The sequence below is a fragment of the Heterodontus francisci genome, chromosome 25, assembly GCF_036365525.1.
Source record: "Heterodontus francisci isolate sHetFra1 chromosome 25, sHetFra1.hap1, whole genome shotgun sequence".
Taxonomy (NCBI): domain Eukaryota; kingdom Metazoa; phylum Chordata; class Chondrichthyes; order Heterodontiformes; family Heterodontidae; genus Heterodontus; species Heterodontus francisci.
This window is the reverse complement of record NC_090395.1, coordinates 43190438-43214763: the sequence shown is the minus strand read 5'-3', so window position 1 is coordinate 43214763 and position 24326 is coordinate 43190438. Positions and strand designations below refer to the sequence as shown.

Genomic DNA, 24326 nt, shown 5'->3' with positions numbered 1-24326 from the left:
GCCACATATAGTTATAAAATTAAAAGGGGAGACTTACATTTAAATTAAATGTTTCTGAATCAGGTAATATGTATCTTTGGTGTGCATGTGTTTTTTTAACTACACTAATAAATCTGTAAAGCTAATACATTTGGCAACTGGTTCACACAAGCATTCAAAATGCTCTAAAGTCCTAAAATAAACTTATTAGGCTATATCACCCATTTTCCATTTTTTTGTCATGTACATTTAATGCGACCTTTTGTTTCACCTTTTCAGCTTGCAAGTGAAGTAGGATGATGAAAGTGCGTAGGCCCGTGTGTAGGTGGTGTGGGAGGAAGCAGCAGTGAACAGCGAGAAGAACCTCTCTGCTGATAAGCAGCTTCCTGAGCATTCAGGAAAATGCAGCAGTGTACATTATAGACAGGGATTACCACATAGAGAGAGAGAGAGAGAGCAAGAGAGCGATAAAAGGGGAAATAAACACCAAGCTTCTGCTGAATATTTTAGCTTTTACTTTAGGTGAGTAAAAAAGTGGAAAAGCAAACTAAAACACAAGGGGGCCAAAAGTTGGCTTTGCCTTGAATGGATTTAAACTTGAGAACTCGTGCAGTTGAACTGGTTCTCAAAGTCCAATTTGGCTGCTCCTGTCAGCATTGCAGTGTGAAGTATGTCGACGGAATTGTGAAACTGTTTAAAATACATGCCTGTTCCTGCCCTTTTTCTACCTCATTCTACTATATGCTCTCTGCACTTTTAGAAACAAACTTCATGGACGCAGTCTGAGAAACAGTCAGCTTCTGCCATGGTGGTGTAACATTGCCCTACATACATTTTAAATGTATTTCTGCTGTTGGTAAGTAACTTTTTGAGATATTTTCTGTTGCTGTTTGATTAAGATGACGTAGCATAAATAATAGTTTTATACCAGCTTCTGCACTGTACTTTGTACCAGTGGCAGGAAAATGGTTAAATGCATTACGTAAATATATTAACAAGATAAACTAAGATTAATCCCACATAAATTGAAAAACAGACACAAATATAATATTGCATTGTCATTTGTAGAGTCATGAAAAAATGTTTATTCAAATGTTCAAACTGATATCATTTAAACGAAGCATAGTAGTTCTCAGATTCATAAATAGTGAAGATAAAAAATGAATGAACCAGAATTTAAGAATGAGTTTAATAGTACAGCTCTTTTAAACTATGTACCTAATGAGTAAAGTAGATCTACTGTGTTGTCATTAAATTCTTTAGCTGACTGATAGAACTAGTTTGTTCTGAAAATAAGCATATCTGTGGCTTTTATACCAAACACAGACCAGTGAAGGAATGCCACATGGATCATTTTTGGGTTGTTGTTTCCGTTTTCACTTTGGGTGCAAGTTAACAGAAGACTACCTCTAGAAGATAGTATATGCAATAAAGTTTTCAGTCATGGTTGCATTCATATCTAATGCTTAGGGCCCATGGTAGATTGGAACTTAAAAAGTTGCATTTAAAATTATATTAATTAAAAGTTACGTTGAATATTATTATAAAGAAACAGAAAGCTTAAGTATAAGTAACTTCTATTAAATGTGATTATTATGGACTATTATGTTATTAAAATGTGATTTTCTACAACATGATCAATGATCTCCTCTGCACCCTCCCAAGGACCCTCACATCCTTCCTAAAGTGTGATGACCAGTATTGCATCCAGTTCTAGTCACCACATTTTAGGAAGGATGTATGGGTGCTTGAGAAGGTGCAGAGGACATTTACCAGAATGGTTTCAGGGATGAGGGATTTTAGCTACAAGGTTAAGTTGGAGAAGCTGGATTGTTCTGCTTGGGTCAAAGGAGATTGAGGAGAGATTTGATAGAGATGTACAAGTTTATGACAGGCTTAAATAAGGTAAAGAAAAGCTGTTCCCAATAGCTGATGGTAGAAGGATTAGGGAACATAAATTTAAGATTTTAGGCGAGAGATGGGGGATGTGAGGAAAAACTTTTTTACATAGCCAGTGGCAATGATCTGAAATTCACTACCTACGTGGGTGGTGGAAGCGGAGACAGTCAGTGATTTCAAAAGGAAATTTGATGGGCACACGAAGGCAGTAAACTTGCAGGGCTACAGAGATAGAATGGGGGACTGGGACTGACTGGTTTGCTCTACAGAGAGTTGGCATGGACTCGATGGGCCAAATGGCCTCCTTCTATATCATAAATGACTCCAGGACACTCTGACTCTCACAATGAGTTAGATCCCACTTTACAAGGCTGCAAACCTGGGGATTATCCACTAATAAACTGAAATTCGAATGAACTGCCTGTTCAATGCTCTTGAATGTCAGTGTATACTTTGTGCTGTTGTAGCTTCTTGCTTACGCATAACACCAGCATGCATTTACAAAAATTGCCATAAGCACAGGAGAATTAAGATTTGCCATTGATAGTCAATGTGTACAGTAACATCCCTTGGGACAATGTCAAGCTCAGATAGGCTTCCAATCATCTTTTCCAATTACCTTGATGAATCATAGTCTTGCAATCATACTTTTATTTCTAGTACAGTCAACTCCTTTTTAAGCAAGTGTGGAATATTCTGTTGGGAAAACAGGTATATTAAATCCAAAATCTTTTTACTTTCATTGTGTTTTCCCTTTGAGATTAAATTATTTCAGTTGTACGTTCCTGTTAACAGAATAACTTCTACTCGCTTCTTCTTCTTCTATAAACATCAGCTATAAATTACTATACTCTATGTTTCATGCTCAGGAAACAGCAATAAAACCAATCCCAAATGTAAAGGGGATAGCAAATATTTGAGAAGCTGTGCAGTACAGTGGGGAACATCACTGATAAATATAAAATATTAAATGGCATAGATGTTACTCACAGTTGCATCAAATTAGGCTAGGAAGGTGGAAGCAGTGTGCATCAATTCAATAAAATGCAACTTCAAAATAAAGGTAAAAAGAAGTGTGATAAGGGTTTAGAATAATCTGCCATGCTAATTAACCCAAACATATTAAGAGAGGGTCAAGATGTAATTGAATGCAATAACCGGAAAGTTGGAGTTGTGGAAAGATTAATTGTGATGACGCTTTCATGTCCTTGACTTTTATTAGGTTATTATGTTCTTATCTATGACTATGACTCTATGACAGTGCAAAGGGATGTTAGGAATGGAGGAATTGGAGTCTATTTGTTTGAGATTCAGCAGTCATGTGCCTTTTGTTAAAGTGATCCACAGTATATAACTTGTATCATACATGTGATGTGCACAGCAGTGCCAGCTTTTAAATAGGTATTGGGTAGAATATTCAACTTTGGCGGGACTGTAAAATAGGCAGTAGTGGATCCACCACCCATTATACACCCAGCCAGACCCTCTGTTGCCTGTTTCACATCCTGCTGAAGTTGAAAATTCTGTGCGATGTTTTGCTATCTCTATTAGATGAGGAAACCTGTTACATCCATTCTTATTTACAATGTGTTTAGTTTACATAAAAATACCAGAAACTGAATGTGGTTTAAAATCCTGCAATTTGCAGGAATAGTCCTATCACCTGCACTACTGTAACTGTTACGTTGGTATATTCCTTTAGGCCAAATACCTTAATGAAATGTTATTCCAGTTCTCTTTTTGCACTACATACGTTTTCTTTACAAAAAAGGTGCTATCCAACTTCAAAAATATACAGTTCAACTGGAATCCCTATTGCATGGTGACATTTATATATACAGATATACAAACCACATAAACAGTTTTATACATAATACATTTTTTTCACTCACATCAGAGTTCCTAAACTGCAATGCAATCTCATAACATTTACCTGCAAGATACCTTTTAAAATTCAAATCCTGTATATTATTCAGTAATAAAGTGATGTTGTAGCCTTTTTCATTAAACCAACCTAATGGCTATAGGTACAAGTTAATCTTAGATATTGATTTGTGCATCTTATGACAAAATAGATAGAAAGTGTTGCCATAGTTTCATACAATGATACTGCACAGAAGTAGGCCATTCTGCCCACCATGCCTGTGGCAGCTCATTGGTAGAGCTAACCAATTAGTCCCGCTCCCCTGCTCTTTTGCTATAGTCCTGCAGTTTTTTTTTCTTTCAAGTATTTATCCAATTCCCCTCTGAAAGCCACTACTCAATCTTCTTCCACCCCCCACCTTGGACCGTGTTTTCCAGATCACATCAATTCACTGCGTGAAGAATATTTCCTCTGGTTCTTTTGATGATTACCTTAAATCTATGTTCTCTGGTTACCAACCCTTCTGCCGCAGTTTCTCCTGTTAATGATTTTGAACACCTCTAGCAAATCTTTTCTTAATCTCTCTGCTCTAAAAAGAACACCCCTCCCCAACCCCATCCCAGTTTTTCCACATAACTGAAATCCCTGATCCCAGATACCATTCCACTAGATCCCCTCTGCACCATCTCTAAGGCCTTGACATCCTTCCTAAAGTGTAGTGCCCAGAAGTAACCACAATACTCCAGGTGAACCTAACCAGTGTTTTAGAAAGGTTTAGAAAAACATCCTTGCTTTTGTACTCTATGCCCCTATTAATACATTCATGGACCACCTATGCTTTTTTAATAGTCTTCTCAACTTGCCCTGCCATCTTCAAAGATTTGTGTACATGCCCCCGCAGGTTTCTCTGTTCCTGCACTCCCTTTAAAATTGTAACATTTCATTTATATTGTGTCTCCTCATTCTTCCTATCAAAAATAAATTACTTCACACTTCTCTGCAAAAAATTTCATCTACCATATATTTGTCCACTTCATAAGTCAGCCTATGTCCTCCTGAAGTCTGTTCTTTCCTCCTCGTTATGTCCTATATACCCAAGTCTGGGTCATTGATAAATATCAAAAGGAGCAATGATCCTTAATACTGACCCCTGGGGAACACTACTGTACACCTCCCTGTGGTCTGAAAAACAACTGCTCACTACTACTCTCTGCTTTCTGTCCCTTTAATTCTGTGGGCTTTCATTTTGATAATAAGTCTATTATGTAGTACTTTATCAAATGTCTTTTGAAAGTCCATACACATCAATCACACTACCCTCATTAACCCTGACCATTACTTCACCAAAGAATTTAATGAAGTAAGATAAACATGATTTGCCTTTAACAAATCCATGCTGACTCTCATTTATTAGGCCATACTTTTCCATGTGCTCATCAATTCTGTCCTGGATTGTTGTCTGTAAAAGTTTCCCCACATTAGTCTAACTGGCCTGTAAATGCTCGGTTTATCCCTCTCTCCTTTTCTGAACAGGAGTATAACATTTGTAATTATCCAATCCTCTGCCACCACCCCACGTCTAAGGAGGACTGGAAGATTGTGACCAGAGATTCCACAATTTCCACCTTTGCTTCCCCCAGAAACCTAGGATGCAACTCAGCCGGACTGAGTGACTTTTCTACTTTGAGTATTGCCAACCTTTTAAGTACCTCCTCTTTATCTATTTTTAAAGTTATCCAATATTGCTACTATCTCCTCCATTACTGCTGTACTACTTCTCTAGTGAAGACGAGTGCAAAGTAGTTAGCATCTCATGCATGCCCACATTAATGAAACACTAATCTGTACATCATACTACAGTTTACTTGGAAAGGCCCATTACCTCCACAAGAGTCTGTCATCATACTAAACATATGCAGAAAGGCCCGTTATCCACACACTAATCTGTGCATCATACTATAAAATACACAGAAAGATCCATTACTCACACTCCAATCCATGTATCATGCTACAATATATGAAGAAACACCCATTACCCACAAACTAATATTTGCATCATATTACAATTTAGAAAAGCCTATTACTTGCACACTAATCTGTGCATCATACGACAATGTAGAAAAGTCTCTTACCCATACACTAACATGCATGTCATACTACAATGTACATAGAAAAACTTACCAGGGCTCCTGATTTCTACAGAAACCCCTACAGGAATTTGGGTATGTGTGTTCAGGGATTGTGATTCCCTACCCTCTCCTGACTTAGAAGATGCCTGCCAATATTCACTATGAAAGTCAGACACTTGGATGAAGCACCAAGTAATAACTGATTGTACTGTAACAAGGAGCATTGCGCATTTAGGAGAAGATAAGGCAGGAGGAGAAAACTCAGTGAAGGTGAATAACAAATTCCTCAACTTTAAGGAAAAGTATCTGTTCGTTACATCATCACTTATTTTCATCCTGTAAATTTCAGAAACACACGCTTAACCATCTTGACTACTGACATTTTTGATCTTGAAAAAATAATTTATTTGCAGATAAAAAGATAAAGGTGCAACTGTAGAAATGAAAGGTTTTGTTCTTATTTTAATGCAATCTTCATTCAGCATGAATCAAACACAAACTATAATAATGCACTACAAAGTCATTTGCAACCAGGATATCGAAAGGATACGCAAATTGCACTGCTTTCAGCTAAATAAGCAGTAGCTGTGTTCTCCATCTCTGCCTACCTCACTATAAAATGAATAAATATCTTCAATGCGCTCAATTCTTTTTAGACAGTCCAGCTGTGCTGACTCTTGGATCAACATAGAACAAGCTACAGTGAGATCTATTATGACAATGAATAGTCATCAATTATTAATTACCTTGTCTAATACAATTACTGATCAAATCCAATGTGAAATGATTATGAAGATCAAAACAATGCTTTACAAAACTAAGGCACTATAAGTCTAACCACGGAGTGGTGAAAAGCTGTATGAAAAGCTCGGTTAACTTTAGTAGCTTAACAAATAACATCAGTAACTTATTATATAACCAATGTGTATTGGATCTGCCTCAATAAAATGCTGAAATCCTGAGTAGCCCAGAAGATTCCCCCTGGGCTTTTGCTAAAGGATTTGCAGCAAACAGTAGTAATATATGCAAACTCATTGCTTACAAACTTATTTTTTGGCAAGTAAAAATTTCAGGTATCAGCCTGGTCAATAAGTGATAGGAAACATGTCAGATCGAAGGATTATGATCGATGTTTGATTCAATATCTATATTTATTGATTAGCATGCAAGAAGAATTTTTGTTGCTTCTGGCAATTCTCAGATCAAAATTTATAATACTCATTATAAATGCTATATTTTCAAAATATATATAATTGCACATATATAGATATCTTTAAAGTTATAAATAAAATTCAATATTCTACAGACTAAATAGTAAACTGACTTAATTTAATGAGGGACATACAACACTTTTCACCACAACCGATTTCTCTTTTCTGATCACTAACAGATAAATTGCCATTTAAGGGTGCCTTTGCATCCAAACCAGACAGAACATCGTGGAGCCGGCAGGTAGTTTCAACCCAGGCTTGCCTTGTTCTGAGGTACATTCAATGCACAGCATGGTACAGTCTGGGCTAGCTTCCATTCCAGTACATACTGTGAGCTGTCAAGGCCAACCTGCAAAGGAGAACATGGACCCCTCGTCAACTTTCTCCACATCATTCAAATCAATGAAACAAAGTCGCCTTCAGGAAAGGTAAGAATGGAATAACTCAGCAGCCGAAAGAATCACTTTGGTAGAGAACAATTTTAGTAATATAATAGATGTGCAGCACAATTTTTTGAAAATTAAAGAATATGAGAATATCTCTGGAAAATGATACAGCAGAACCTTTGTATAACAAAAAACTAGTGACCATCATCTTCTTATAATAGACTCTGTGGTAATAATTTCTTGTTAGTAACTCCTGCTATCAGCTGAAGCTCCAGAAAAAAATAGACATTCAAATCATCAGTCCAGTATCAAACCTTTTGCTCCTCTGTGCGATGAATTTGCCCTGTGAATAGGCAAAGATCACTAGGTTAGATCACTACTTTGACCTCAGTTGGATAATGTCTTTCAAAGCAAAAGTAGAGATTCTATTGGGGAGAAATTTTGTTTGCATAGCACCACTTCTAGATATCATTAAAGAATGCCGCGTGGCCCACACAGATAATGGCCCACGGTGCTGCCTGCCCCCAGGGAATTGAGGCAAGTCTGTGTAGTCTTGCTTCAAATGAATTCCTTCCCCTACAAATTGGCGTCTGTATCGCAGAGGAGAAAGATTAGCCAGGTTCCTGCTGCTGATTGCAGTTGGAAGCAGGCATGTGTGGATATCAAACTAGGATAGGATCCGGCTTGTCTGTGATTCCCTCCATGGCAACATAGCCTGCTGATTCTCTCACTGTTGACTCCTTCCCCTCTGCTCTGCAGCTCAGTTGATATCATCCGCATCCCTCAGTAATGAGGAATTTTGGGGTAAACAAAACAAAATATGTCAGGTTGTCCCCAGACCCTGGAAGTCCCCAGGAGGTCCATCAGGCCTCTTCGTTTGTTGACTTACTAGCAAGTTACTCCTATTGCAGATTAGTAAATTTGTTTGCTGCAATGACAACAAAGCTTTCCTGTCAGTGGTTATCACTTTCTTTCCAACTGTAGGCGAGTCGAAGAGACTTAGTAGTTGGCAGGAAAAAAGACAGAGGCACAAGGGGAGAGCCAACTGTGTAACAGCCCCGATAAACAAATTTCTCTGCAGCACCTGTGGAAGAGCCTGTCACTCTAGAATTGGCCTTTATAGCCACTCTAGGCGCTGCTTCACAAACCACTGACCACCTCCAGGCGCTTATCCATTGTCTCTCGAGATAAGGAGGCCAAAGAGTAGGACAGGAATACACGGGAGTGTGTCATTATTTGCAGCGGATCGCATGCACGGAAAAAAATGATGGCCACCACAATATCCCTTTTAGTGGTCAGCTCGGTATAGCATCAGTGAAACCTGTGAGCTGAGCCTCCCCTCAGGAGAGTGGGGAGCCGTTATAATGAGCTGAGATGCATTCAAAAGCAGGGATTGATCGGTGGGCATTAAAGAGAAGGGAAATTGTGTGTAACACACTTGCGCCCGAGTTTCCTTGATTTTGTATGCCAAGTATTTGCTTTATGCCCATTTGCACCTGTATGTGGGTGCAGATGCACTTCTTCTGACCCCTGACTTCCCAAATTTTTAGCATTAGAGAATGCACTTAATTATTCCCAGTTTTTGAACTGTCCCTTTAAAATGGTGCAGTAGCACTCAATTTGTCTTGGTCTCTGATGCTGGTTTCCACAGAGGAGCACTATTTACACTGAGACCCCTTCCTAAATATATAATTAACCCACCACAGGGGGAAAAAAAAGGATTGGGGTCACAGAGAACATGTAGGCCTGGGATTACCAGTGGCCAAAAATTCCTGCACCTTGCACTTACAGCAGAAACGTGACAATAAAACGAAATCCAGGCCATGAAGTCTGTACAGTTATTTCATAAGTTAAGAGAATTTCAACTGCCAGTACTCATTAATCTTGAAACTTCCTTTTTGTTTGGCACAAACTTTTGCTTGCTTATAGTGCTCACAAGAAGGTGGCATATTTTATTTAACCCACCTGCCATGAAACTGATGGGATCATGATTTTATCCCTTCGTAAAATCAGATGGGATGTGAAACTGGTCTTGTCTGTTTCCTGCCAGGCAAGTTAGGTTTTATTTATTTAGAGATACAGCACTGAAACAGGCCCTTCGGCCCACCAAGTCTGTGCTGACCAACAACCACCCATTTATACTAATCCTACATTAATCCCAGATTCCCTACCACATCCCCACCATTCTCCTACTACCTACCTGCACTAGGGGAAAGTTACCTAACAACCTGCAAGTCTTTGGCTGTGGGAGGAAACCAGAGCACCTGGCGGAAACCCACGGGGTCACAGGGAGAACTTGCAAACTCCGCACAGCAGTACCCAGAACTGAACCCGGGTCGCTGGAGCTGTGATGCTAACCACTGCGCCGCTGTGCCGCCCAAAGGTTAAAATTAACCTTCAAATACTTCATTAATGGCTTTAAATGTATCCCTTTTTTGTGCACATTCCATGAAGTGGCCATAGTCATAATATCTTCAGTGCTTCTTTTTATCTCATTATGTCTTAGAAAATTAATAATATTATGGGGCAGCATCATTGAATGTTATATTTGATAAATTTGGTCAAAGGCATTACTTTCACAGTAGTTTAAAGCAGTGATAAAGGGATTTTACCTGAATCTCTGGCCCTTTCCTCTTCATCATTCTATACTGCTGCTCAGCAATATGATCCAGAAGTATGATGTCAGCTTCTGCACGTAAGCTGATGATGCACAGCTTTATCTGTCAGCCTCCTACATTGATCCCAAGGCTGTTTCTACACTCTACAATTTCCTTATTGAAATTAAGGTGTGAGTGAGTCAAACTTTCCTACAGCTTAAAGTCAGCAAAACCAAAACCTTTTCTTTGACATCATTGACACTTACAATCCTTTGGTCTCAACTTCATCACTCTCCTTTGTTACCACCGCCTCAGGCTAACTATGGAGGTGTGGAACTTTGACGTAATGCTCTATCATCTGCAGAGTTCCTTTCCCCCACATTACTAAGACTGCTGTTTACCACATTCCCAATAGCAACTGCCTCCACCTCCACATCTCTCTCCCCAGACCAGAATCTAATTCACAGATTTATGACCCAGAAGTTAAGTTCCTCAAATAGTCATAAATATTCTGGCTAGTTCTGACGATAGGCCATCGACCTGAAACGTTAACTCTTTTTTTTCTTTCAGCACACATGCTGCCAGATTTGCTGAGTATTTCCAGCATTTTCTGTTTTGATTTCAGATTTCCAGCATATGTAGTATTTTGCTTTTGTCCTCAAATAGTCTACTAGCCAGTCTCCACCTTCATTCGGAATGCTGCAGAACACTCCATCCTCATTCAGAATGCTGCAGCCCCTGTTCTATTCCACCCAAAAACCCTATGGTTTAATCACCTTTGTCCTTGCTAGGCTCCTTCATCTCCACACTCTGTAATAAGTTGACTGTAAGAACCTTAACATAATTTTCAAATCCCTCAAATCTTCATTCTACCTTACCCCAGCTTCTCTCTATGCTCTGTACTACTACAACTATGGCCTACAGCTAATATTTATCATCACCAACAGGAGCAACCATTAAGACTCTGAGCTCTACAGTGCTATTTCCAAACCCTTACCACCTCCATCTCTGCTTTCGAGTCTGCTAAAATCATTCCTTTTTGACCATGTTTATGGATCAATAATTTCCTATTTTTCACTTTTCCTTTTTGTACAATATCCATTCTTTTCCATTGCTCTGTAAAGCACTTCGAGCCTTCTTTCTCTACATGAGAAGCACTATAGATATATAAGATGTCGTAATATTATTACCTGCACAGGGATTTTCCAGTGGTTTGTTCTTATGCAACAGTAGCTCATTTCTCTCTAAACAAATACTTTGGGGTCATTGCAACCCCCAAAACTGGTCAAATTGGGGCAGGTGGGGTGTGAAAATGATTAAAATTCATACCCGCCCTCAACTTGCTCACTTCTGATTTTAAAAGAGGGGAATTGGGAGGGCGGGCGATTGATCCACTTTCAGGAGGCAGGTCAGTCATTGAAATCTTTTAAGAAGGCTATGTGCCTCGCACTCCCCCATGAAAGTATTAACTTCTTGCTCTGATAGGGTTACACATCTACCAACTACCTGCATCACCAAGTATAGAAGCAAAGAATCGTATAGCGCCGAAGGAGGCCATTCAGCCCATCATGCTCTGCTGGCTCATTGGAAGAACTATCCAATTAGTTCCCCATAACATTGTAAATTTTTCATATTCAAGAATATTTTGAATTCCCTTTGGAAAGTTACTATTCAATTTGTTTCCACCAGCCTTTCAGGCAGTGCATTCCAGACCATAACAACTCATTGTGTTCCCTCTGGTTGTTTTCCCAATCCTAAAACCTGTGTCCTCTGGTTACCAACTTTCTGCCTGTTGAAAGTTTCTCCTTTTTTACTCTATTAAAACCCTTTTAGTTTTGAATATTTCTAATAAATCTCTCCTTAACTTTCTCCACTGTAAGAAAAACAATCCCCACTTCTCCACTGTCACTACGTAACTTATCCCTGTCTGAATAGATGACTTAGTAAGGTAGAATATCACAGCCGAGTCTGATTCCATCCACATGCACTTGCGTCCAGTAGGATATTAGCATGGGAACCCTATTTCATTACTCCCTCCTGAATCTGAGGTCCTGAGACTAATTGAATTGCCCAACTGCTACTCCAGTTAAGATCAACGAGGTCAATACAGATCAAATCTGGAGCCTTTTTGTCTGTTTGGCCAGAATTCAACCCTGGGCAGATGGGAGCCGGCCACCGACTGAAAAGTCGGTGGTGAACCCGCTTCTGCCTCACCTGGGGATCCAATCCATATTTTGCGGGTCGCCGGTCTTTCATTGGTGTGAGGCGGGACCTCCATCTGCTTGAGGTAGGAAGTCCCGCCTAGCAGAACTGCCAGCCAATCAAAGGGCTGGCAGCTAACAGTCCCAGCAGCACCACTGGGAACGGTGGCCACTGCTGGGACTACAGCCCAGCTTGAAGAAGATGATGTCGGGGAGCCCGGAACAAAGGTAAATTTTGGTTGCCTCACCGCGGGTGATCAGGCGGGCTCTGGCGAGGCAAGGGTGGTTGATTAGGGGGACGGGAGGCATGTTGGCTGTTGGGGGTAGTTGGGGTAGCAGGAACAGTCCTCCATTGGGTACAGGGTGCCCTATCATGAGGGACCTCCCCCGCCCCCCACCTCCCCCACCAAAACCGGTCCATCAGAGAGCCGCCTGCTTTGGTCAGGTGGCTTCTCTCGGGCCTGGGCCACCGACCAGTCACAGGGAAAATTCCTGCGGAGGCTGGCAAAGGCCCTTAAATGGCCGTTAAGTGGCCACTTAAGGGCCTTGATTGGCCTGGAGTGGGCAGGCAGTCGTCCACTGCCGTCGCCTTGCGTAAAGTGGCGGCAGAGGTGGGAGTGGGTCAGAATGGATTCCCGGAGCCTCCCGCTCCATTTTACTCCTTTCCCCGCCACCCACCAAACCCCTCCCCCCCACCACCACCACCACCACCACCACCATCCCGCTCTTTGGGGGGCCTAACATTCAGCCATTTGGCTCAGCTGTTCATTACCTGAATTATCTGAGATTTTTGTCTTATTTTTCTCAATGAGAAACCTTGGTGAATGGTCAAGGATAGCACTAAGTACGAAAAGAGACTTCCTCATTTCTGAACTATTATTTTATTTCACGTTGAATCTGGGTGCTCAAAACATATATGAACAGTAAAGGATATATCACAGACTTAAATGAAGCAAGATTGCTTCAATTACAAGGGCATCTTGAGATGTGCTGGAAAAAAGTCTAACATCTGACTGGATGTGATATTTACCATTGTTACTCTTTCTTTTCAATCTGAGTTTGAGTTCGACTGTAGGTTCCAATACTTAGTAACTGAGATTATCTCTGCCTCCTTTGGGTAAACCCTTACTAAATAATATAACAGGCACTTAAAATAGGATATATTCATTTTTAAATTATTGGTTTTCAAAAGCTATAAAATAACAATACAGCAGTTAATCAAACAGAATTATTAACCAGTCAAACAGCAAAGGATGTCAGATCACCACTTAAGGGAAATTACCATGATGTGTACTTCAAAAAGGATGGCTAGATTTTCTAGCATAAAATAGTCTTTTGAAATGCATACTTTGAGTGCCATTATTTGGTGGATGCAACATTTGGTTGATGCATTTTACTGTAAGCACTGATCAGTAGTAACACCCTGAGACTCTAGTCCTATTAGGACTATTGAAAGGTCACCAGCAGAATGGAACTGACCAGGGCTGAATGCTGGGTGATATTCTGAGAGCTTAGTTTGTCATTGAAATTAATGAAAAGCCTTTCAGAGGTGTTAGCAGTGAAAAATCATCTCCAGAGAATGAGTGAAAAATGATGGTAGTTCAAATGGCACATAGGCCACTGGAAGGAGCCGGCTGCATATGCCAGAGACCACTTCCCATTCTTTACTTACATATTTTGTGAACAAACCACAGATTTAAATTGATAAATAATCAGATATAGTGAAAGAAAAAGTAATATGATTTTGATATAACAGAATTGTCATCCTAAAGCTGAAAATGTCTGAGATCTCTGGAACAAATCCACAAGAATGTATTTGACTTTCATTTTTGCTGCTATTAATGATCATTCTGCAGATTGAAGTGGTTTCTTTTTCAGTGACGGGTGTTATGAAGCTGTGTATGTCATGGATAGGTGTCAGTGCTAGTTCGACCATCCCAGCAATGGCTTAATCTAACTTCAAATCATGTTCAGATGACAAAGCCTGTGATTGTTTGTTAGTTTCCAACACTTATCACAGTGCCATCAGATAACTTTACAAGAGGAATAGAGTTAAGCGATGGACTAATTTACCTGAAAGAGGTAACAATGCTAAAAATACTTGGAATACAACAGAGAGATACTCTAAATCATAATTCTAAAATCATTTGCAATTTAAGAGTCAATTTTGACACCAGTTGTATGTACCAGAGGACAGTGGAATCTGTAGACAAAGACTGCCTTGAGGTTGAGAGTGACATTACCTCAGAGTAGGCATCATTGACATCAAATATTGAAGGCATGAAATTGGAACCAGACAAGGAATACCTCAAAATAACGATCATTTGACTCTGGGAACTTTTCTTTAAGGAAAAGTTTATCGGCTATCCCGTTCCTGTCCCATTTTGTTCTTCTCAGTGGTGCCTTTTGATACAAAAGGATACGGTTTAAAAAATGTAGTCTCCTGGTATAGAGCTTTACTCATTAGGAACATGTATCAGGGTAGGCAGTGGCGTAGTGGTATTATCACTGGACCAGTAACCCAGAGACCCAGGGTATTTCTCAGGGGACATGGGTTTGAATCCCACCACAGCAGAAGGTGGAATTTGAATTTAATTAATAAATCTGGAATTAAAAGCTAGTCTAATGATGGCCATGAAACCATTGTCGAATGTTGTAAAAACACTTCTGCTTCACTAATGTCCTTTAGGGAAGTAAATCTGCTGTCCTTCCCTCGTCTGGCCTACATGTGACTCCAGACCCACAGCAATGTAGTGAACTCTTACATGCCCTTTGAAATGGCCTAGCAAGCCACTCAGTTGTATCTAACCGCTATGAAGTCAATAAAAAGGAATGAAACCGGACGGACCACCCAGCATCGACCTAGGCACCGGAAATGACAATGGCAAACCCAGCCCTGTCGGCCTTGCAAAGACCTCCTTACTAACATCTGGGGGCTTGTGCCAAAGTTGAGAGAGCTGTCCCACAGACGAGTAAAGCAACAGCCTGACATAGTCATACTCACGGAATCATACCTTACAAACAATGTCCCAGACACTGCCATCACCATCCCCGAGTATGTCCTGTCCCACCGGCAGGCCAGACCCACCAGAGGTGGTGGCACAGTGGTATACAGTAGGGAGGGAGTTGCCCTGGGAGTCCTCAACATCGACTCCGGACCCCATGAAGTCTCATGGCATCAGGTCAAACATGGGCAAGGTAACCTCCTACTGATTACCACCTACCCCCCTCCCTCAGCTGATGACTCAGTACTCCTGAGTTGAACACCACTTGGAGGAAGCACTGAGGGTGGCAAGGGCAGAAAATGTACTCTGGGTGGGGGACTTCAATTTTCATCACCAACAGTGGCTCGGTAGCACCACTACTGACCGAGCTGGCCGAGTCCTAAAGGACATAGCTGCTAGACTGGGTCTGCGGCAGGTGGTGGGGGAACCAACACGAGGGAAAAACATACTTGACCTCGTCCTCACCAATCTGCCTGCCGCAGATGCTTCTGTCCATGACTGTATTGGTAAGAGTGACCACCGCACAGTCCTTGTGGAGACAAAGTCCCGCCTTCACATTGAGGATACCGTCCATCGTGTTGTTTGGCACTACCACCGTGCTAAATGGGATAGATTTCGAACAGATCTAGCAATGCAAAACTAGGCATCCATGAGGCGCTGTGGGCCATCAGCAGCAGCAGAATTGTACTCAACCACAATCTGTAACCTCATGGTCTGGCATATCCCCCATTCTACCATTACCATCAAGCCAGGAGACTAACCTGTGCAGGAGGGCATGCCAGGAGCAGCACCAGGCATACCTCAAAATGAGGTGTCAACCTGGTGAAGCTACAACACAGGAAGATCTGCGTGCCAAACTGCGTAAGCAGCATGCGATAGACAGAGCCAAGCGATCCCATAACCAACGGATCAGATCTAAGTTCTGCAGTCCTGCCACATCCAGCCATGAATGGTGGTGGACAATTAAACAACTAATTGGAGGAGGTGGCTCCACAAATATCCCCATCCTCGATGATGGGGGAGCCCAGCACATCAGTGCGAAAGATAAGGCTGAAGCATTTGCAACAATCTTCAGCCAGAAGTGCCGAGTTGATGATCCATCTCGGCCTCCTCCTGAAGTCCCCAGCATCACAGATGCCAGACTTCAGCCAATTCGATTCACTCCAAGTGATATCAACAAACAACTGAAGGCACTGGATACTGCAAAAGCTATGAGCCCTGACAATATTCCAGCAATAGTACTGAAGACCTGTGCGCCAGAACTTGCCATGCCCCTAGCCAAGCTGTTCCAGTACAGCTACAACAATGGCATCTGCCTTGCAATGTGGAAAATTGCCCAGGTATGTCCTGTACACTAAAAGCAGGACAAGTCCAACCCGGCCAATTACCGCCCCATCAGCCTGCTCTCAATCATCAGTAAAGTGATGGAAGGTGTCATCAACAGTGCCATCAAGCGGCACTTGCTTAGCAATAACCTGCTTCGTGATGCTCCATTTGGGTTCCGCCAGGGCCACTCCGCTCCTGACCTCATTATAGCCTTGGTTCAAACATGGACAAAAGAGCTGAACTTCAAAGGTGAGGTGAGAGTGACTGCCCTTGACATCAAGGCAGCATTTGACCGAGTATGGCATCAAGGAGCCCTAGCAAAACTGAGGTCAATGGGAATCAGGGGGAAAACCCTCCGCTGGCTGGAGTCATACCTAGCGCAAAGGAAGATGGTTGTGGTTGTTGGAGGTCAATCATCTGAGCTCCAGGACATCACTGCAGGTGTTCCTCAGGGTAGTGTCCTAGGCCCAACCATCTTCAGCTGCTTCATCAATGACCTTCCTTCAATCATAAGGTCAGAAGTGGGGATGTTCGCTGAAGATTGCACATTGTTCAGCACCATTCTTGACTCCTCAGATACTGAAGCAGTCCGTGTAGAAATGCAGCAAGACCTGGACAATATCCAGGCTTGGGCTGATAAGTGGCAAGTAACATTCGTGCCACACAAGTGCCAGGCAATGGCCATCTCCCCTTAACATTCAACGGCATTACCATTGCTGAATCCCCCACTATCAACATCTTAGGGGCTACCATTGACCAGAAACTGAACTGGAGTAGCCGTATAAATACCGTGGCTACAAGAGCAGGTCAGAGGCTAGGAATCCTGAGGCGAGTAACTCACCTCCTGACTCCCCAAAGCCTGTCCACCATCTACAAGGCACAAGTCAGGAGTGTGATGGAATACTCTCCATTTGTCTGGAATGGTGCAGCTCCAACAGCACTCAAGAAGCTCGACACCATCCAGGACAAAGCAGCCCACTTGATTGGCACCCCATCCACAAACATTCACTCCCTCCACCACCGACGCACAGTGGCAGTAGTGTGTACCATCTACAAGATGCACAGCAGCAATGCAACAAGGCTCCTTAGACAGCACCTTCCAAACCCGCGACCTCTCCCAACTACAAGGACAAGGGTAGCAAATGCATGGGAACACCACTACCTGCAAGTTCCCCTCCAAGTCACTCACCATCCTGACTCGGAACTATATCGCCGTTCCTTCACTGTAGCTGGGTCAAAATCCTGGAACTCCCTTCCTAACAGCACTGTGGGTGTACCTACCCCAAATGGACTGCAGCGGTTCAAGAAGGCAGCTCATCATCACCTTCTCAAGGGCAATTAGGAATGGGCAATAACTGCTGGCCTAGCCAGTGACGCCAACATCCCTGAATGAATAAAAAACAAATGCGCGTGCAGAGGTCAGTGGGCTTATCGCACCCTCGCTCATTAAAATTATGGACAAAGCTTTATGCCAAGTGTGCAGATTTGTAAAATTTACCTTCAAGTGTTCTCCTCCAGTATGAACACAGGTCTTTTCGGCAATGCCACACATGATTGGGCATCATGAAGTGCAAGTTTAGAATCATGGATATTTAAAGCACAGAAGGAGGTCATTGAGCCTAATCCTACTTTCCAGCTCTTGGTCTGTAGCCTTGTAGGTTACAGCACTTTTTAAATGTTATGACTGTTTCTGCCTCTGCCACCCTGTCAGGCCGTGAGTTTCAGATTACCACTACCCTCTGTGTGAAAAAATTTCCCCTCAATTTCCCATTAAACCTCCTACCTGTTGCCCTAAATCTATGCCCCCTGGTTATGGACCCCTGAACCAAGGGAAATGGGTATCCTATCCATTCTATCTATAATCACTTATAATTTTGTACACTTCAATTAAGTCTCCCTTCAGCCTCCTTGGTTCCAAAGAAAACAACCCCAGCCTATCCAATCTTTCCTCATAACTAACATTCTCCAGTCCATGCAACATTCTCGTAAATCTCCTCTGTACCCTCTCGAGTGCAGTCACATCTTGCCTTCAGTGCGGTAACCAGAATTGCACATAGTGGCCTCGATTTAATGAGCCCCCTGGAAGTGGGCTTGGAGACGGGTGGGGCCATAGAATTGTGATGGGAGGCGGGGGGTGGGGAGGAGGGCCTGTCGCCTTCCCGTCACACCACAATTAAATCCAGAAGCCAATTATCAGCCTCTTGAGGGCCTCTTCACACCATTGCTGGAATTAAGCTAGCGTTTGGCGGTGGGGAGGGGCAGTGGGGGGAGGTCACCCAGTTAAACGAGACGGCCTCCTTGGGGGTTGGTGTGGGCGCCCGATTCTCCCTTGGGCAATCTGTTTCCCAGAGGGCCCAGGCTGAACACAACGTACCTTCCTGAAGCCCGCGCCCCTTGCATTCAACACCCACCCTCCCACTCCTCATTACAGAGGCCTGTGGGATTGGCTCCTCTGTCCCCGTCTCACTTACCTTGCGTCTGGGTCTCCAGTGCTGGACCTGATTCCAAGACCTCCTGCAGTACCAGTAGTGGCCACTGCTCCCAGTGGTGCTGCCAATACTACTGAACTACAGGCCCTTTGATTGGCCGGCAGTTCTTCGATCTTGGAGGTGCGATTCCCGTCTTTAAAGGGACAGGGATTCCAGCGCCGGTCAAGTAACTGTCTGCGTGCTGTTGAATAGTCCTGGGGGTTTGGGGCAGGGGTGGTGGTGTGGAGGGGTTCGAATGGCCGAGGCAGATTTCCCACCGTCTTTTCGGCCTAGCACTGGATGCCCTACCAGCTCCATTAAATCCAGCCAAGTACTTCAGCTGTGGCCTAACCAGTGTTTTATCCTGTTCCAGCATAACCCTTAGCTCTTATATTCTATGCCTTAGCTAATAAAGGCAAATGGCCTGTATCACTTCTTGACCACCTTATCTACCTATCCAGCCATGTTCAGTGATCTGTGGACATGCACTTCACGTTGCCTCTGTTTCTCTACACTTCTCAGTATTAAGTGAGAAGGTTCTACATCAGTCCACATCCCCATCTCTATTTCCCATCCAACCACTTGACTGTGAAGTAAGGCAATATTATCCAATAGAAATTGCTGACTAGCCACAGGTGTGGCTACAGCAACACTGCTTTAACCACATGCTCTAATTTCAGTAGAAAACAACTCACACACAATACAGGTAAATGTACTCCACATGTATATTTACTTAACAAACATATACCACCACTCAGTGTGAAACTTTCACAAAGTTTGTAATTCTGGCATGAATTCATCAGTCATAACACATGTTTGTCCAGCAGTTATGAGTAATATTTTGATTTCATCAGAGTGATTGCTGAGGATGTTGACTTGCACAGCAAGGTGTACCAAGCCCATTCTGCTGTCAATCCAGAATGAGATTGGGTGTTGCTTGCCCTTTGCAAAGACATGTATGCTTTTTATCTGAATGGGCTTGTTTTCTCTAGGATCATCCTGGAGACCAATGGTAACCCTTTCTTCTTTTCTCCAATACTAATGGTCTCCTTGAACCTCTTTCCCCTCCACCATCACATTTAACAGTTAATTAGATTATGAATTTCTTCATCAAGACAGAGATCATTCAGCTGCGTTTTTCTGTTTCCCCACCTCCCTTTTTCCATCAAGCCAAATCTTCCCATACTTCATTCTCTGGACTTGAACAATTGTCCTCTAGTTTTTCTTACTCCCCCCACATGCTCATCAACTCAGCAAGGCTCCTTCAGTTGCTACTTCCAAACCCATGACCTCCACCACCTAGAAGGACAAGGGCAGCAGATGCATGGGAACATCAGTACCTGCAGGTTCCCCTCCAAGCCGCACACCATCCTGACTTGGAACAACACTGTGGGTGTACCTACACCACATGGACTGCAGCGATTCAAGAAGGCATCTCACCACCACCTACTCAAGGGCAATTAGGGATGGGAAACAAATGCTGGCCTAACCAGCGATGTCCACATCCCCTGAAAGAATAAAATAAAATGTTTGAGCTCATATCGACTCACCTTCTGCTTTCTTGACTGTTCCCGATAAATTATTGAATCTCTTCAATCAGGTTTCTGCAACTCCCAAAGAACCAAAACAGCCATGACCAAAGTTATGAATGACTTTCCCTGTGTGTTTGAATGAGGTGCGTTATTCCTCATCTCTTGAACCTCTCTGTGGCCTTTGACATATTCAACTATATCATCCTTCGCCAACACCATCTGCATTTTTAAACTCAGTGGGAGTCCTATCCTTGGTTGATTCCACTTTTACCTCTTGGGTCATTATCACAGCATCTCAAGCAATGGCTTTTCCTCCCACCTGCACAGAATCCCCTATCCTGGCCCCTCTCCTCATCTATATGCTATCCCCTGGTGATACAATTGCAGATATGGGGCTGAATCTTCTGTGCTCGCCGCCGATGTCGGCAGTGGGTGAAATAAATGGCCGCCCACCTGTGTGGGCTGCATGTCATGGAGCTTCTGCAATCGTCCATGCGGTGTCTAATTTAAATAGCCGGGGTGGGTCGCGCCCCCCCCCCCCACCCCCACTCCCCTCCGATCACATGGAGAGGGTTGGATGTCTGTCCCAGGCAATGACGTCACTGCCTGTGTGCAGGGGCTGATGCCATTTTTAAAGGGCTTTCAGCCTTACCAGGAAAGTTAAATATTTAAAGGTAAAGTAAATAAAAAGAAGTACAGAAATTTCTTCTGCCCCTCGCCCAAACCCACCCCCCCCCCATAAGATTAAAATTAATTATTTGCCCTTTCCCCCTAAAATCACTTACCTTGTCCATCTGACCTTCCCCCACCACCCCCCCCCCCCCCCCCGCCAAAAACAGCACAAACTTTAAATTCCAACCCTTCCCATCATCCCCTACACCCATGACATTACTTTGACACCATTCCACCACCTCCTCCCCCCTCGCCACCACTTTCCCACCAGTGTGGCTCTTCATTTCCCTGGACGGGGATCTGAAGGTGCAGGAGTGTCAGCCACCAGGCCGAAGATCACAGCAGAACATCAGGCAATGATGTGTGTCGTTAATTAATTAATTTTAATTTATTTAAATATTCAAATGGGGGACCTGTCACCAAGTGGCAGGGGGCTGCCATGAGGCTTCTCTGCCACTGGTAATATCGGGCCAGGCCCTCCCGGCGTTGGGGTGCATGGTGGCCGTCTGCTGGAGGCATCTTCAGGCCCCCTGCCCACCCCACCATGGAACCTAATCTGGGGGAGAACAAAATCCAACCCATAGGATCAGCTTCCACATGCACACTAATAACATCCATCTTGTCTTCACAAACTCTCTGGGCCATCAGATTGTTTGCCCGACATCCAGTCTTGGAAGAGCCACAGTTTCCTCTAGCTATATCTCAGGCAGACTACAATCATTGTCTTGGATCCCATTACCAACTCTATTACCTTGATACTGATTCAATTTTCCTCCCTGGGCATCAGTTCAGGCTAAACCAGACCGCTCATCATCTAGATATCCAATTCAACCCTGAGCTGAGCTCGCAAACGCATATACATCACAGACTATTTCCACCTTTGTAGCATCTCTGTCCTCCAAGCTCACTTCAATTCCTTTGCCACTGAAACCCTTATTACGGTTTGAGTTACCTCCAGACTCAATTCTTCCAATGCTTTGTTAGTCAGTCTTTAATAATTCTGTGTAAACTTCAGTTCATCCAAAACTCTACTGCCTGTAAGCTATTTTGCAGAAACTTCTATCACCCCTATTCTCACTCACTTAAATTGGTTCTCAGTTTTCCAAAGCTTCCATCTTCATGTTTAAATCCTTCTATGGCCTCAGCACTCCCAACATTTGTAACTGCCTCCTGCATTACTATACCTCCTCACTAAGCTCTCCATACACCTCTGACTGCAACTTCTTGTGCATCACCCTCCTCCCTTCAGCCTACTAACCGGCACTATATCTTTAGCCACCAAGACCCCACATTGTCAAATTCATCCCTAAGTCCCTCCAATGCAAAACTGACCAAGCTTTTGGCCATTCCTCCTACTATTCTTTTTGGCTCAGTGTCTAATGTTTCCTTTCAGCTCTGTGAATCCCCTTGGAATTGTTGTCATTACTTGAGCTTTGCATTTGGCTAAAAGAAGCCTATCCCAGTGAGAAACCAAATTTTAAAAGTGTCCAAGTGTTCATTGCATGTCCTGGGAACTTGACCATTTTTAGTATTAGTATTTATAATATTAGGAGAGAAACAATTCTGCTTTCCACTTTTTCATAACAGTTAAAGTTAGTCACTTGAGGAGCAAAGCTCTGTGCATGTGCCTAACCATGTGCCCTTTTGTTGATGAGCACAGTGAGGTGAGCAGGCAATATAATTCAGGTATGACAACTGTGCTTTACATTGCAAGAGCAGAAGCTGTAGTATAATAACAGTCAAATACAACTACAATGGCAGCCAAATGTAAATAAGTGTATAATTGGAACTGACAGTATTTTAATTGTCAATGTATATTTTGCATTCATATTCAATAATTTGACATACTTCAGACTTATTTGTTTAATCAAGGATCATATTCAACAAGAAACATTTTGTTTTCTTTTTTCTGCTTGTAATGCTCAGAGCTAACATTTAATTGATTATTCTTATCATCTGAAAGAAGAATAGGTTTATATTTTGCAATGCAACTGAAGAATTTAGTTCTGATTGTGTTAAATACCATTGTACTTAACCAAATCATCCAACCCTGGGTCTCCGAGGAATGTCAGCATGTTTCCAATTTATTTTTCCATCATCCATTGGCTGAGTTTCCACAAAAACAGGCTTGAGTATTTTGGTTTGTGACAAATGACATTTTTTCTGTATCTTGAAATGTTATTTGTTCTTTACAACTTCTTTCTTTTACTTGATTTCGTACTTTTCTGCTAATATTCATACGCTTAAGGCATACATTAATACGATATAAGCAAAACTCCTTGTAGGAATGCATAAATAGTTATTTTTAATAATCGTATATAGAAAAATGAATTAATCTAGGCACTTAGAATCAATGTGGTTAACACTTCCTTCATATTGACCTGTTTGACTAATCAGACCTTTTTTATCTAAGCACTCACACTCAATTTAAAATCACTCATTTATCTCCTCCCTCAACCCCCACAAAAGTATTTTACTCACCTCTTTAATCAATCCAGAAGTCAGTCATCAGACTCCAGTTTTGTTTAGTGTCATTCCTGATAAACATGTGATATATTTATTTTTCTAGTTCCTGTAACAGTTACATCTCCACTGTGCGCTGCTGCCCAGATCTGACCATTTCCAAGCGTGGGCGGTGCAGTTTCTCAAAAGAAAAAGTCATTTACTTGCTGGTGCTGTGCACATTGGGCCTCTGGCTTGTGCAGCAAACAGGCAAACACTGCTCCAGATGTGCTGTGATCTTTGACTTCTATACATAAGCTATGGAATAGTTCTGTTGTTTTGCCTTCTTAGTATTTATCTCATTTCCATCAGAAAATCCATATCCAATTCTAAGTATACTTTATAGTCAACTACAATGAGCTTTTTCATAAGCTCTGTACATTCTTATCTGATGACAACAACAACTTGCAATTATATATTGCCTTTATTGTAGTAAACTATCCCAAAACCAAAGCACTTCACAGGTATGTCATCAAACAAAATTTGGCATCGAGCCATGTAAGGAGATGTTATAGTGAGGTAGGTTTTAAGGGGTGTCTTAAAGGAATAGCGAGT

The 24326-nt window shown here is 42.4% G+C and overlaps 1 protein-coding gene across 2 annotated transcripts in view; it reads left to right on the top strand.

Annotated features, from left to right (window-relative positions):
* Window positions 1–320: 320 nt before the first annotated feature.
* LOC137383850 (receptor-type tyrosine-protein phosphatase R-like) overlaps window positions 321–24326 on the top strand; it is a 79606-nt gene continuing 55600 nt past the window's right edge. The window contains exons 1-3 of one of the 2 annotated variants that reach the window (XM_068057154.1): window positions 321–501; window positions 740–835; window positions 7262–7510. In XM_068057154.1, coding sequence (XP_067913255.1) covers window positions 7365–7510 — 146 coding nt within the window. In that variant the 5' untranslated portion in view covers window positions 321–501; window positions 740–835; window positions 7262–7364. Of the gene's footprint in view, window positions 502–581; window positions 648–739; window positions 836–7261; window positions 7511–24326 lie in introns of those variants that run through there. The other variant, XM_068057155.1, reaches the window with a different exon arrangement.